At 42.5% G+C, this 12,886-nt stretch overlaps 1 protein-coding gene across 1 annotated transcript in view; it reads right to left on the reverse strand.

Moving 5' to 3' along the window:
- LOC126252253 (golgin subfamily A member 6-like protein 22) overlaps positions 1–11,761 on the reverse strand; it is a 100,534-nt gene extending 88,773 nt beyond the window's left edge. The window contains exon 1 of the mRNA XM_049953127.1: positions 11,159–11,761. Coding sequence (XP_049809084.1) covers positions 11,159–11,761 — 603 coding nt within the window. The remainder of the gene's footprint in view (positions 1–11,158) is intronic.
- Positions 11,762–12,886: the final 1,125 nt, after the last annotated feature.

Here is a 12,886-nt window from a genome sequence, read left to right on the forward strand (position 1 = left end):
ACGAGGACGACACTTTAACCATGAATACGATAATGTCATTGTTTATTTGTTCATTCACAACACTTGTACTTCTACCAAAGTACCGCTAATTAATTTTCTTAATATTGCATAGTGCCAACGGCCTTGCCGCGGTGATAACACCGGCTGTCGTCAGATCACCGAAGTTAAGCGCTGTCGGGCTGGGCTAGCACCTGAATGGGTGACCATTAGGTATGCCGAGCGCTGTTGGCAAGCGGCGTGCACTCAACCCTTGTGTGGCAAACTAAGGAGTTACTTGATTGAGAAGTAGCGGCTCCATCCTCGTAAACTGACGTATAGCCGGGAGAGTGGTGTACTGGCCCCATCAATCTCTATATGTGCATCCAGTGACGGCCGTGGGCTGGGGATGACACGCCGGTCGGTCGGTGCCTTTGGGCCTTCATTACCCGTTCGGGCGATTTTTTTTTAGAAATATTGCACAGTATTGTTACCTTTTCCTAACATTGGGGTCGTTTATACGGAACCAAGTCAGTGGTCTCTGGTAACAGCAAAGTCGTAATTATCTCGAAACCAGTTTGTTTGCGGACCTTCGTTTAATGAGTCATTTTTTTCTTCTAGTGTCGTGTACTTTTAATTGTTGGCGTTTATGCCATTAATTATGATATACCCTGCATGTAATGACACAAAGGTCTGGCGCTACAAGACAACAGTGAGGAATTCGGAACTATATGCGGATGAGATGACAACACTAGGATGCATTGTAGAAAACAATTACAGAAAGAAGACAGCAAAATACCGAGGAAAATACTAGGTGCTAAAGGAGATGCTGAAAGATAGATGTGAGAACGTAGGGAAGAAATATACTAGAGGATGAGGACAATATTAGAAGAAATCAGACTGCAAAGGGCAAAGTAGTTCGCTGGGCATCTGGTCAGGGCGAAAGTGGTAGAATGACGAGAAGAGCATGGGGAACAACGGGGAGGAAAAGAGGAAAGACAGGAATTATTGGTTAGAGTTGAGGTTCAAGGAGAAAGGACAGAAAAACCGGAGTAGCAAGTACACACACGACACCAATAGGCCGGAAATCGACGACAGGAATTTATACAGGAAAAGGTTTACCACTGGAGCACACAGGAGACTAGGATACGGAGAGAGTAAGAGAATGGATGAAGTTCTGGGAAGAGGAAAATGCAATCCATGGAGGGGTTACCCACAAGAAGAAGAAGGAGAAGGAGAAGGAGAAGAAGGAGGAGGAGGAGGAGAAGAAGACTGCAGTGTAGATATTGATGTCGATGTAGCTGTTCAAAATACTACACTGACGTGTCTCGGAACAGAGTTGCCTCCAGTAGGAAAGTGAACAGGGCGATGCTGTAAGCAGCCCGGCCAACATCGGCACGAACACTTGGCTACTGGAGCGACACGAAGCGAGGGCAGGCGACGGCGCGGCGCGGCGGCCTGCCTGGAGAGCTGCCAGATCGTAAATCTGGGGCCGGGATTCGAGCCCCGGCCCGGCCATGCCCCGAATGTGCTCGACCCGTGCAGCCGCCAGGCGATTGGACGCGCTCTGCGGAGGTCGCGCCATGCAGACCGGAACAACGGCTTGCGCCGTGCACCACCCACAGCCGGGACGCAACGTTGCGGGCTTCGCAACTGTCTGTTTCTTCGCCCGACGTATAACTTCCTCCCGTTCTGTTCCTCCTTAGAATTTCCACATCCACTATTAGATATGTGACCTCTGCATCTACGAGAGGCGTTCAATAAGTAATGCAATACCTTTTTCCCCGACAATTTCGGTTGGAATTTTTTGCGGGACATCGTGGAATATTCCGGCTTCAACCCCTATATTTTCATTAAATTCCTATCGGTGGTGGCGCTATACGCTACCTTCAAAATGTCTGCCTTAACGAAGGTTCATTCCGAGCAGAAAGCTGTCATTGAGTTTCCTCTGAGGAAAACCAGAGCATCGCTCATATTCAAAGGCGCTACGAGAAAGTCTACGGAGACTTGACAGTTAACAAAAGCACGATGAGTTGTTGGGCGAGACGTGTGCCATCATCTTAACAAGGTCGCGCAAACCTGTCCAATCTCCCGCGTGCCGGCCAGCAATGGCGGAACGTGCGGACACTCTCATCTGAGGTGATCGACCCTCACAACTGGAGGCATCTGTTGATAGTGCTGACACATTCGTCCACCAGTTGCGGTACTCAAAGTTGTGTGCCCGCTGGGTTTTTTGTCCCGGAAAAGAAAACCATAAAGAACAACGAAGGACCACCTGTGCGGGTTTGCTTGCATGTTATGCGGCTGATTGCGACAATTTTTTGTCGAACATCGTCACAGGTGACAAAACTTTTGTTCATCACTTAGAACCTGAAACAATCCATGGAGTGACGTCACACCACATCAGCCAGTGAAGTCATGGTGAATGTCTTCTGGGACTGTGAAGGCGTTATTCTGTTTGATATCCTCCTTCGTGGTCAATGATAAATCGCGGTAGTTTATTTTGCTATCCTCAGAAATTAATGAAACGACTTCAGCTTTTTCGTTGTCACAAAAAGCAAACGAGCTTCTCCTTCTCCGTGACAACGCAAAACCTCACACAAGTCTGCGCGTACGAGAGGAGTTTACAAACATTCGTGGGACCTTCCTCAGCCACCCAACACCCCGGATCTCTCACCTTCCGACTTAACTTGTTTGGCCCAATGAAGCAAGCACTCCACGTCAAGCAGTACATGGATGAGGGGGAGGCTGTTAATGCAGTAAGACGTTGGTTCCCAGATCGACGAGTAGAGTGATTCAATGCGCGCGTACAGGCTCTCCTAGTAAGATGACGTCAGTCGGTCGCATAGAACAGAGATTACATTGAAAAATTCCGTTTTACAGCCAAAAGAGTGGGGAATAATATGGTTGGTGGAGTCCTGAATAAAACCAACCTGCTTTTAGAAAAAGAGTGTTGCGTTATCTTTTGAATGCCACTGGCATACGCACAGGGTGGTCAGAAACAGGCTGGAAAGCTTGTAAGGCTGTTGAAAAGTAGGTTGTATTGAGAGGTAAATGTTAAGGAAAAAATTCGTTGCACTGCGCCGTTTCCGAGCTAATTTCCATTGAAGTTACGCAATGAGGCCGTTACTCGCGCAAATTCAAGTGGCCGGCAACAGACGCAGTCGCCAAACGTGTTCCTCGTTTGGTTTCCTGAAATCAAAAGAGACAGTGATACAAAAATTGCACAGGGAGGAGGGGGAGGTGTGTGTGTGTGTGTGTGTGTGTGTGTGTGTGTGTGTGTGTGTGTGTGGCAGTAAGGGTCCAACCCGAGCCAAAGACTGAGCAGTCTCGAACACTATCATCTATGCAATGAGAGAACAACTGACAGTAATTCTATCTGGCGGGACACTTGCATTTGCGCGTGCGACGACTGGGTTGGCTAACTCGGAAAAGTTCAACTCCGTTAACACGAAGAACATTTTTGTCTACAAGCTATCCAAGTTGCAGTTGTTTACGTTTCGTTTTCTTTACATTGTTCCTACTTTACTATCACCTTTTTAAACTGCTTTGTGGCAAAATAAACGCAACCTTGCAATATTTCAATTTGTTGATTTACTTTTGCACAACATTGTATTTAGCGCCCTCTGCATCCCAATTTTTCCTTATCACTTCAAAATTTGGAAATTGGCCGTAGTTTCTGTGGGACCAAACTGCTGAGGTCATCGGTCCCTAGGCTTACACCCTACTTAATCTAACTTAAACTAAGGACAACACTGACACCCGTGCCCGAGGGATGACTGGAACCTCCGACGTGGAGACCCTCGCGAACCCTTATCACTTGAGCTACTACCTTTGAACAGTTTGCCTTAGTCTCTGGCAAAGTGAATACTTGAGTTATGCAAATATTTTATACTTTGGACTCCTGTTATAATTTAATGTAGACAAGAGCCTTTGCCAGTGGGCGCATACATTTGTGCATTTATTCTGATGTACGCTGAGTGTAATCTAGCCGTTGTCTTAAGCTGTGGCCTTTGGTGTTTCTGGACTTTATATCAGTTTTATGTGTGACAAGAGCCACTCGACGTCAGACTATGTAATTTACGACCATGTGATATAACAAGTGAATACTCTTACCTCGCCAATATTTTTCTAATATTAATACTTTGTTTATGTATGTAAAAATAGTTTGTGATTGTTTATATTCATTGTTAGGGTTCACTCCTTCTGACGAAGAAATTTTTATAAATATCATAACCAAGATCAAGGGCTCAATAAACGTTTGGTTTGCAACTGGTTGCCTAATTTTTTTCAAACTCCTCAAATTTAACACTTGCTGAATCGCAGCCACGTTTAAGATTTTGAAATATGTGCCAGCTCATGTATCAAAGGCTGTCAGCAAATATATGGATATTAGTTTTAAAAATTTAAAAACAGGTAAGGTCATTGATTTTAATAATCAATGAGAAAAGTTTAACCTGATGCCAGAATATTTTAAAGCTGTCATTAACGTTAAGCAATGCGAAGAAACGGCTTCAGTTAAGAAGAAAACAGTGCAACACGCTTTACCTGACAGAACAGTTGAGCTGTATAAAAAGAAAGGGAGATTGAATGTAGAAGCTTACGATTTATATTTTGTTTTAACTAAGGCTTTTAAAGAAAATTTTAATTTTCAAGTTGATGTTATCTGGAACGGTATCAGCGATTCATTGTATACTCGTAAATGTCAAATTGAAACCTGACGCGAAAAGAAATTGTCAAAACCTAGGACCAGAATGCCAATAAATAATGATGAAGTTAGAGTAAATAACAAAACACGGCATCAATTTTTTGAATAAGTATTAAATAAGACTCAAATTAACTTTTCGGAGGAAGAAAGCTTAATTTTACAGAAAGGTTTAAAGTACAATGTAGCCCATAGGCTTAGCGTCTCTATAGTAATAGACAACTTTGTGGTCTAGACAGTGCTAAGGTAGATAAGGCCCAATAAGTTAGGGTAGCTGATGAATGTAACAACATTATAGAACGATAAATGGTAGCTATGAGTAGCATTTGCGCTAAAGAAAAGAAAGTGATTAATTATGATACTTGTTGTAAATTGAAAAATAATGAAGCTTTAATAACTAAAGCTGATAAAGTCAGTACAGTTGTACAAAATATAAATTGGATAAAAACGATTATGTAGACAAAATGTTACAATTTTTTGCGGTAAATGGTATCACCGAAGTTAGTACAGATCCCATTGTTAACCTGCTAAAAGAAACTCAGAGAACTTGTCTTGCGACATTCACCCCGAGCAGGTGCAACGAACGAAAACGACTACAATGAGATTACAAAAAGAAAAAAAAAAGTGGTCAGCGCTACAGAATGTCAATCCTAAGGTCCGGGGTTCGATTCCCGGCTGGGTAGGAGATTTTCTCCGGTCAAGGACTGGGTGTTATGTTGTCCTAATCATCATCATTTCATCCCCATTGACGCGCAAGTCGCCGAAGTGGCGTCAAATCGAAAGACCTGCACCCGGCGAACGGCCTACCCGACGGGAGGCCCTAATCACATGACATTCACAATTTTAGCGTAATTAACAAACACAGTCGAATGCGTAAGAAGTTTACCTGGAAAGGTGGATTGTACAAAAATGTAGTGTCGCGGAGGATGTTTACATGAGAAGAAGTGGCAGTCTTTATTTGATTGCCATGGTATCAACGAAAGATATCAAAACCTCTCGATCTCCTGTAGCATCCGACAGTCAATCCGCGCCTTTAATAAAACTATGTCGACCTCATAGTTCCCGACTTACATCAAAATAGTTTGAGAACGACAAACAGACTTGATGGAGATTATATTCACTTCAGGTGATCTGACATCGGTGCTGGTGATCACGTGTGTTTCTCCAGGTAGCTGGATTTGAGCGCCTTTAAACCAGCTCGGACCAGTGTCCTAAACTGAACACTCACGAAAGAAGATTGCTTTCTAAAGTTTGCAGTGTGTAGCAGAGCCCATGCCACGATGCCGCCGTCGTCGTCATCAAGCCGGAAGAGGATGCCAAACTCCACCACATATGTGTCTCATTCAACTGCTTATGAGGGAATGACTGATGATTTACGAGAAAAGTAATGCCTCTGAAGTTTTTGCTTGATATCTCTTACAAAATACTTTATTACCATTCTACACCTATCTCCTTCATGTCTTCGTATTTATTCCTGGACGTAGTCACCCTGACGACGAACACATTCTCCCAACCAGAGACCAGTTTGTAGAATGTTTCACTTCGTTGACGGAATCACAGCGCCACCTCTGCTTGCACTGCTTCGTCATTATCAAAGTGATGTCCTCGAAGGTGTTCTTAAAATTTTTGAAACAGATGAAAATCTGTAGTAGCTAGGATGATTGCAGGTACTAGTAGATGGGAACAATGGCAGGAGGGTGTCCACAATGAGGAAATCAAAGAAAAACTGGGAATGAACTCTATAGATGTAGCAGTCAGGGCGAACAGGCTTAGATGGTGGGGTCATGTTACACGCATGGGAGAAGCAAGGTTACCCAAGAGACTCATGGGTTCAGCAGTAGAGGGTAGGAGGAGTCGGGGCAGACCAAGGAGAAGGTACTTGGATTCGGTTAAGAATGATTTTGAAGTAATAGGTTTAACATCAGAAGAGGCACCAATGTTAGCACTGAATAGGGGATCATGGAGGAATTTTATAAGGGGGGCTATGCTCCAGACTGAACGCTGAAAGGCACAATCAGTCTTAAATGATGATGATGATGATGATGATGAAAATCGGATGGGGCCAAGTCGGGATTGTATAGAGGATGATCGATGGCAGTGAACCCAAGGTGTCGGATTGTTGCAGATGTCGCAGGGCTCGTATTGAAGAAGAGGGTGCTCCACGTGTGGACGAACTCTTCGAATCCCTTCTTTCGATTACAACACGCTGTTTCTCACGCACCGACATCGAATCTGGGAAGTCGACCGAGTAATATGCGTGACGTAACACTTCAACCGACACTGAGAACACAACGAAAAAATAGGAGTCATTAGTTTTCAGACTTTGTATTTGTGCAGTTTCCCTCGCACAGCAGTCATTTTCGCTTAAGTTACTGATTTTTCAGGATTAAAGTTGCTTTTCACTCACGGTTGGTGCAGCAAACGAAGTATTCTGTTTGCCTCCATCTGCTTTTGTAAGTCCACATACGGAGGTCATAGGCAGCCTATTCATGTGTCACAGGTCCGTCACGTATTCAAGAACCGTTAATTTTCCCTCACTGGTAGTCAGTAAGCACGGATGTGGCAGTAAATTAACACAACTCTTCAACTGGTGTGACGCTGACACCTGAGAGCACTAGCTAATATGTTGCAGGACAAGGGAAAACCAAAGGCAACGTGAATGCGTCACAGCTATTTTGTGAGTAAAACAGTCTAGGTCGCTTAATAAAACTCCATTAGTCACTACGCCGTTTCGGCTACTACTGTCATCAGATATCAAAAAGCTTATATCTTGTCCAAAGACCTTTTAAACATAATTAGACTCCGCGAAGGCGCTCAGCCGCGGGATATTTTGAACCTTCCGCTGGACTCTATTTTGGTAGTAAAAGCCTGTTACGCAGAAGGTTATTGTGGCTTTTAAGGACACAGATCGAACATTGTTTAGTTATCGGGGGATATATATACCGCATTTGTTAGTCGTAATTATACTGTCTACGCATTCCAGTTCACGTGAAAAGCATGTGAGGACTTGCGCAGCGTTTAATTGCACAAATAAATTGGATGAAGTGACCGTTATTGCCAATAATAGATTCGTGTAAGTTTTAGATGCTTTGTGTGTTACTGCACTTGCCTGATAAATGGGCCTATAACGTGATGATATAATAAACGACCCTTTAATTGCATGTTTCCTGTTTCAAAGCCACAGCTTTTAGAAAAATGGTTAGATGTTGTGTTGAACCGAGATTTCCGATCAAGAGAAAACCACTTTCCATTATCGAAACATTTCGAGGGGAGTTATTTCCTAGTGAACTACATAAATTACAGTAGCCTGGAAGAAGTGCTTTTCCATCTATATTTCGTTTTCCGAACCGTATGCAGCAGAATGTAAATTATTTTTGTAAACCATACGTCCTAGCCAATTTTTATTTTAACTATAGAATTTTAGAGACCGTGAATGGCAACCAAACGATTTAGCCCGTAAGTTAACCACCAAAGTGGCCGCTATTCAATTTTTTTCTCTGTTCACCAAAGACGCGTACGGGATTGTGGGGTCTTGAACTTGCCAGACAAGGTTGAGTTTCAGTGTTAAAAACCTATGGGTAATCAAGTTGAGGTGACGTCCAGATTGCATATAGGTTTTAATACTGACGCTAACCTTATTTTGCTTGTCCTAAGCTTTTTGGTATCTGCTGACGGCAGTTGCCGAAACGGCGCAATGAATAAAGGAATTTTACTGACCGATATAGTCAGTTTTATTGACGAAATATTTACAACGGTCACGAACTCACCGTCATCATCACATCCAGTTTTCGTTTAGATATCACCGCCTGTACCAATTCCAAGTAGAGTGCGGTTTATTTTTCCATCTCTCCTTATAATGCCCAACATTTCTTTTCTCTTGAGATGTATATTTGAATATTAGTTTAGGTATTCGTCCTTCTAATATTGTTCATGCAAGTTCTTTCTGTACTGCTCTAGTTTCTGACGTATGCCTTTGATACGTCATTCCTTATTTCACTATTTTTAATCCGATCTATGAGTTTGTAACCAGGTGGAGGTCTTACGAGTCTCATGTCTGCTATCTCAATACTTCTCCTTTGATTTGCGGTTGGTCCCTTATCCATACACTGGAACTGGTACTACGATCACATGATAAAATTTTAATACTGTCTCTTTTCTAGTATTTTTAAGGAGAGTGCGGTTTTTAGTATTTACCAACTGTTGGATTTTTTTTCAATTTGTATATCCTTGATCATTGTATGCGATATATGAAATCTCGCATCTAGGTATTTAAAAGTATGGGTTTTTGCTAGCGGTTTATCATTCTTTATTATTTTTGGTCTTAAATGCTCCTTACTGTGGACTGCCTTTATCTCAGTTTTACCTTTAGATGTTGTTATACTATAATCATTTGCTACCTTGTGCAAGGACCAAGCTGCTCTCTGTAATTTCTGAGTTCAATAAGATAATTTGATCATCTGCAAAGAGGATTGTATTTATGACTTTGTAATTTAGCTAATAATAGTGTACCATTTTATTCTGTCTTGTCTTTATGACGTCAACTATTTATATATTAAACAATGTGGGTGACAAAGGACACACTTGTCTCACTCCTTGAGAGATGTTTCTGGCAAATGAAATACTGGGAATCATTGTTCATAAAAGTACTGAATTTTTATATGCTTATTGGAAATACAGCAACATACCAGAGAACTGGCAAACAGCTGATGTTATCCCATTATTTAAGAAAGGAGATGGCAGAAAATGTGACAGTTATCGGGGTATTAGTTTTCTGAACTCTGGATACAAGATACAATATGCGGAACGTTTCTTAAGAACAGAATGGGTTTCGGATGAGAAGTTTTTGCTTAGACAGTATTTATCAAGTCGGCCAAGTTATTGAAAAACACATAGCCTTTATGACCTTGAGAATTCTTTTATAAAGTTAACAGAGTTAAATTATGAGAAATGAATGGTGTACGCGGGCAACTAGTAAGTGTAATTCAAAGTATGTATAAACACAACAAAATCAAAATAATCGCAGACTCATCCGGAAAATTTAGTTGCTTTATTCAGAATGCGTTACTGTTAGGAAATACATCAAACTGTGAAAACAAGTTTATATCGGGGTGTTAGAAATAATTGCACAGTCTGTGTTCCCTGAGCGGTAAGAGACGCGCGCTGAACTGAATAAGCGGCGGTGGTGCACAGAGGAGGGAACAGTGCTCGCTGACGCCAGCTGCCGTCCTTACGACAGGACCGAATGTACCACACGTGTCAGCCAGGGCCACGCGGCGACCTTTGGCGCTTTATCGCCGCACTTAATATTCGCCGGCAGATTGTTCGGGATTACAATGGCTATTAAAAAGTCTCCTAACTTCCTCGCCACGCGCGCTATTTCTGCGGTCCAGTTGTCATTATTCCAGCACGAAAGGTCACTCTCTGGTTTCAGTACTGTGTGCTGCTCGTTCTACACGCGTCTGTCGTTCTTGCTCGATTTCTGCCTGTACACACCTTGTCGTTAAGTCTTGAGAAGTAACCGATGTAACTAGTAAAAATGTCGTTTCGGATCGCGTGGAAACTCGTATTCTTTCTGAATTCAGATGACTCTTTTCGACTTTCTCAGCCTACTTCTGCGTCCTTGTCTCATCGTTCACGACACATACTGCTCAACACACTTACCTCATACTTGGAAGAAGCGTGGTTAAAAAATCAGCCATCCGTCTCTTATCTATGTCAGTGGTTTCCAACCTTTCTGACACACATCAGCCCTGAGCGCAATCAGGCATTATGAAGTACCACTCCAAACTTTCCCCCACCATGGTCTACACCAGCGCCTAAACTTCGGAATCAAAAAAGAATTTTCTTCGAACACCTGTATTTTTAAAATTATGAAAGAGAAATGATATTTATTTTTAGTAGGTAGTTTATTAAACCACGAGCTATCGAATCATTGAAACAACTGGTGCTACCTGTTTCAAACAACCTTTTCTTATAGAATGATGAAGCACTTCTCAGTGCATTGTAAGTGCTACCTGAGAAAAGAAAGCTAACCATCCACATTGAGGGTAGCTACTAAACATGCTTTCTCTACATCACATTTGATTCACTCATATCCTGCACCCCCATTTAAAATCGACCAAATTAAATCGCATGCTCTACGCTTATTGTTTGTAAATCACGCGATTTCTGGACTCCTTACTTCTGAAGTGGTAGAAATTAGAAGACTTAAAGCTGTCAATGTTTTGTGTCTGAACACTGCAACTAATAATAATAATTAACTAAGATTAATAAGAATAATAACAATAACACTGTGTAGACCCTACAGCAGGATAGTAGTCATTACAAGATCTTAATTAGTTCGTTATCTTTTCCGAAATGAACGATGCTGCAATTTCTGGTCCATTGCAGGAAGTTCCTAGAATTTGGATGAGGCATTTTCTTCTCCTTCTTCTCCTTCTCCTCCTCCTCCTCCTCCTCCTTCTCCTGACACATTACCTTCTCCTTCTTCTGATACATCACCTTCTCCTTCTCCTGACACATTACCTTCTCCTTCTCCTGACACATTACCTTCTCCTTCTCCTCCTCCTTCTCCTGGCACATTACCTTCTCCTCCTCCTTCTCCTGACACATTACCTTCTCCTCCTCCTCCTCCTTCTCCTGACAAATTACCTTCTCGTCCTCCTCCTCCTTCTCCTGACAAATTACCTTCTCCTCCTCCTCCTCCTTCTCCTGACACATTACCTTCTCCTTCTCCTGACACATTACCTTCTCCTTCTCCTCCTCCTTCTCCTGACACATTACCTTCTCCTCCTCCTCCTCCTTCTCCTGACACATTACCTTCTCCTTCTCCTCCTCCTTCTCCTGACACATTACCTTCTCCTTCTTCTGACACATTACCTTCTCCTCCTCCTTCTCCTGACACATTACCTTCTCCTCCTCCTCCTCCTTCTCCTGACACATTACCTTCTCCCCCTCCTTCTCCTGACACATTACCTTCTCCTTCTCCTCCTCCTTCTCCTGACACATTACCTTCTCCTTCTCCTCCTCCTTCTCCTGACACATTACCTTCTCCTCCTCCTCCTCCTTCTCCTGACACATTAGCTTCTCCTTGTCTTAGTCCTTGTCCTTCTCCTCCAGTGGGAAGGGGTGGAGGTTCTACAAGAGTAACTTTAACGGTCGTTGGATAGTTGTTGTGGATCCATTTTCCACATTTAATATCTACCCCAGTTTCCGCAGCATTTACGGGGAAATGTATTTGTGGGCGTAGTATCATTTTTGAGTAGTGCATTTCAGCATTCCGAAATATCTCGATGGCGCTACGCGTGTTGTGACGATTTTCGCTCTGCTACTCGCATCCGAGGAATTTAGTGTCACTTCTTAAAAACTTGCCGCAGATGTAAAATAGTTTTTCTCTGGTTAGTACTTTAATTTTCGCAATACTTTGTTGGTGTCAGACTTAAATGACTTCCGTGTGGGCAGCTCAATGTTTTCAGGCATTTTACACTTGTGTGACATGTACTGCAATTGTAAGAAATGCAGCTGAAATCTCTTTTTGAAGTCAGCTTTAGCCTGGACATTCATACATCGGTAGTTCAAAGTCGCTTGTTAGCAAGTGGCATTTTGATCGTTTGCGGGTAATGAGAATCAGCTTCTCATTCGCTTTGCTTTTACGCAATGAATGACGAGGAACACTTTACGTAAGATAATTCGGTTTTAGTGAAAATTATTTCGTAATTCCCCTGTATTAACTTTGGTATTGTCCGAAATGCATTGTTTTCAATTTTTCGGGTGTTTTGAACTGATGTGTTGCCACCCCTTGACAATTCGGAGTATCGCTGGCTGCTCAGCATTCCCACTCTATGCAAAAACCATTCACAAAAACGAAATCAGTTTCGTTCCTGAATGGGTAAGTTAATACCTGGCTATTAATAACACAAATACACTTACGTAAGGATGCGTAATGTCGCAGCCTGAACGATTGTCATATGCTTCACGAGGTAAGAGGCATCTGAGGTCGCTGCAGATATTCAAGTATCACTTTTTGATATTGTGATGTATTGATACATACCGCAGGCACCGCGATGTAACACTACATACCCTGAAAAAGCTTAACGAGAGAAACATCCCGTTGTCTGTCGTGCTACACATTAGAAAACATGTGCCTGCTATCGTTGTAAGTCTCTGAACTTCGCCATTTGATACAGATGTGTACTGATGCATAGC

Source organism: Schistocerca nitens, chromosome 4 (genome assembly GCF_023898315.1).
Source record: "Schistocerca nitens isolate TAMUIC-IGC-003100 chromosome 4, iqSchNite1.1, whole genome shotgun sequence".
Classification (NCBI taxonomy): Eukaryota; Metazoa; Arthropoda; class Insecta; order Orthoptera; family Acrididae; genus Schistocerca; species Schistocerca nitens.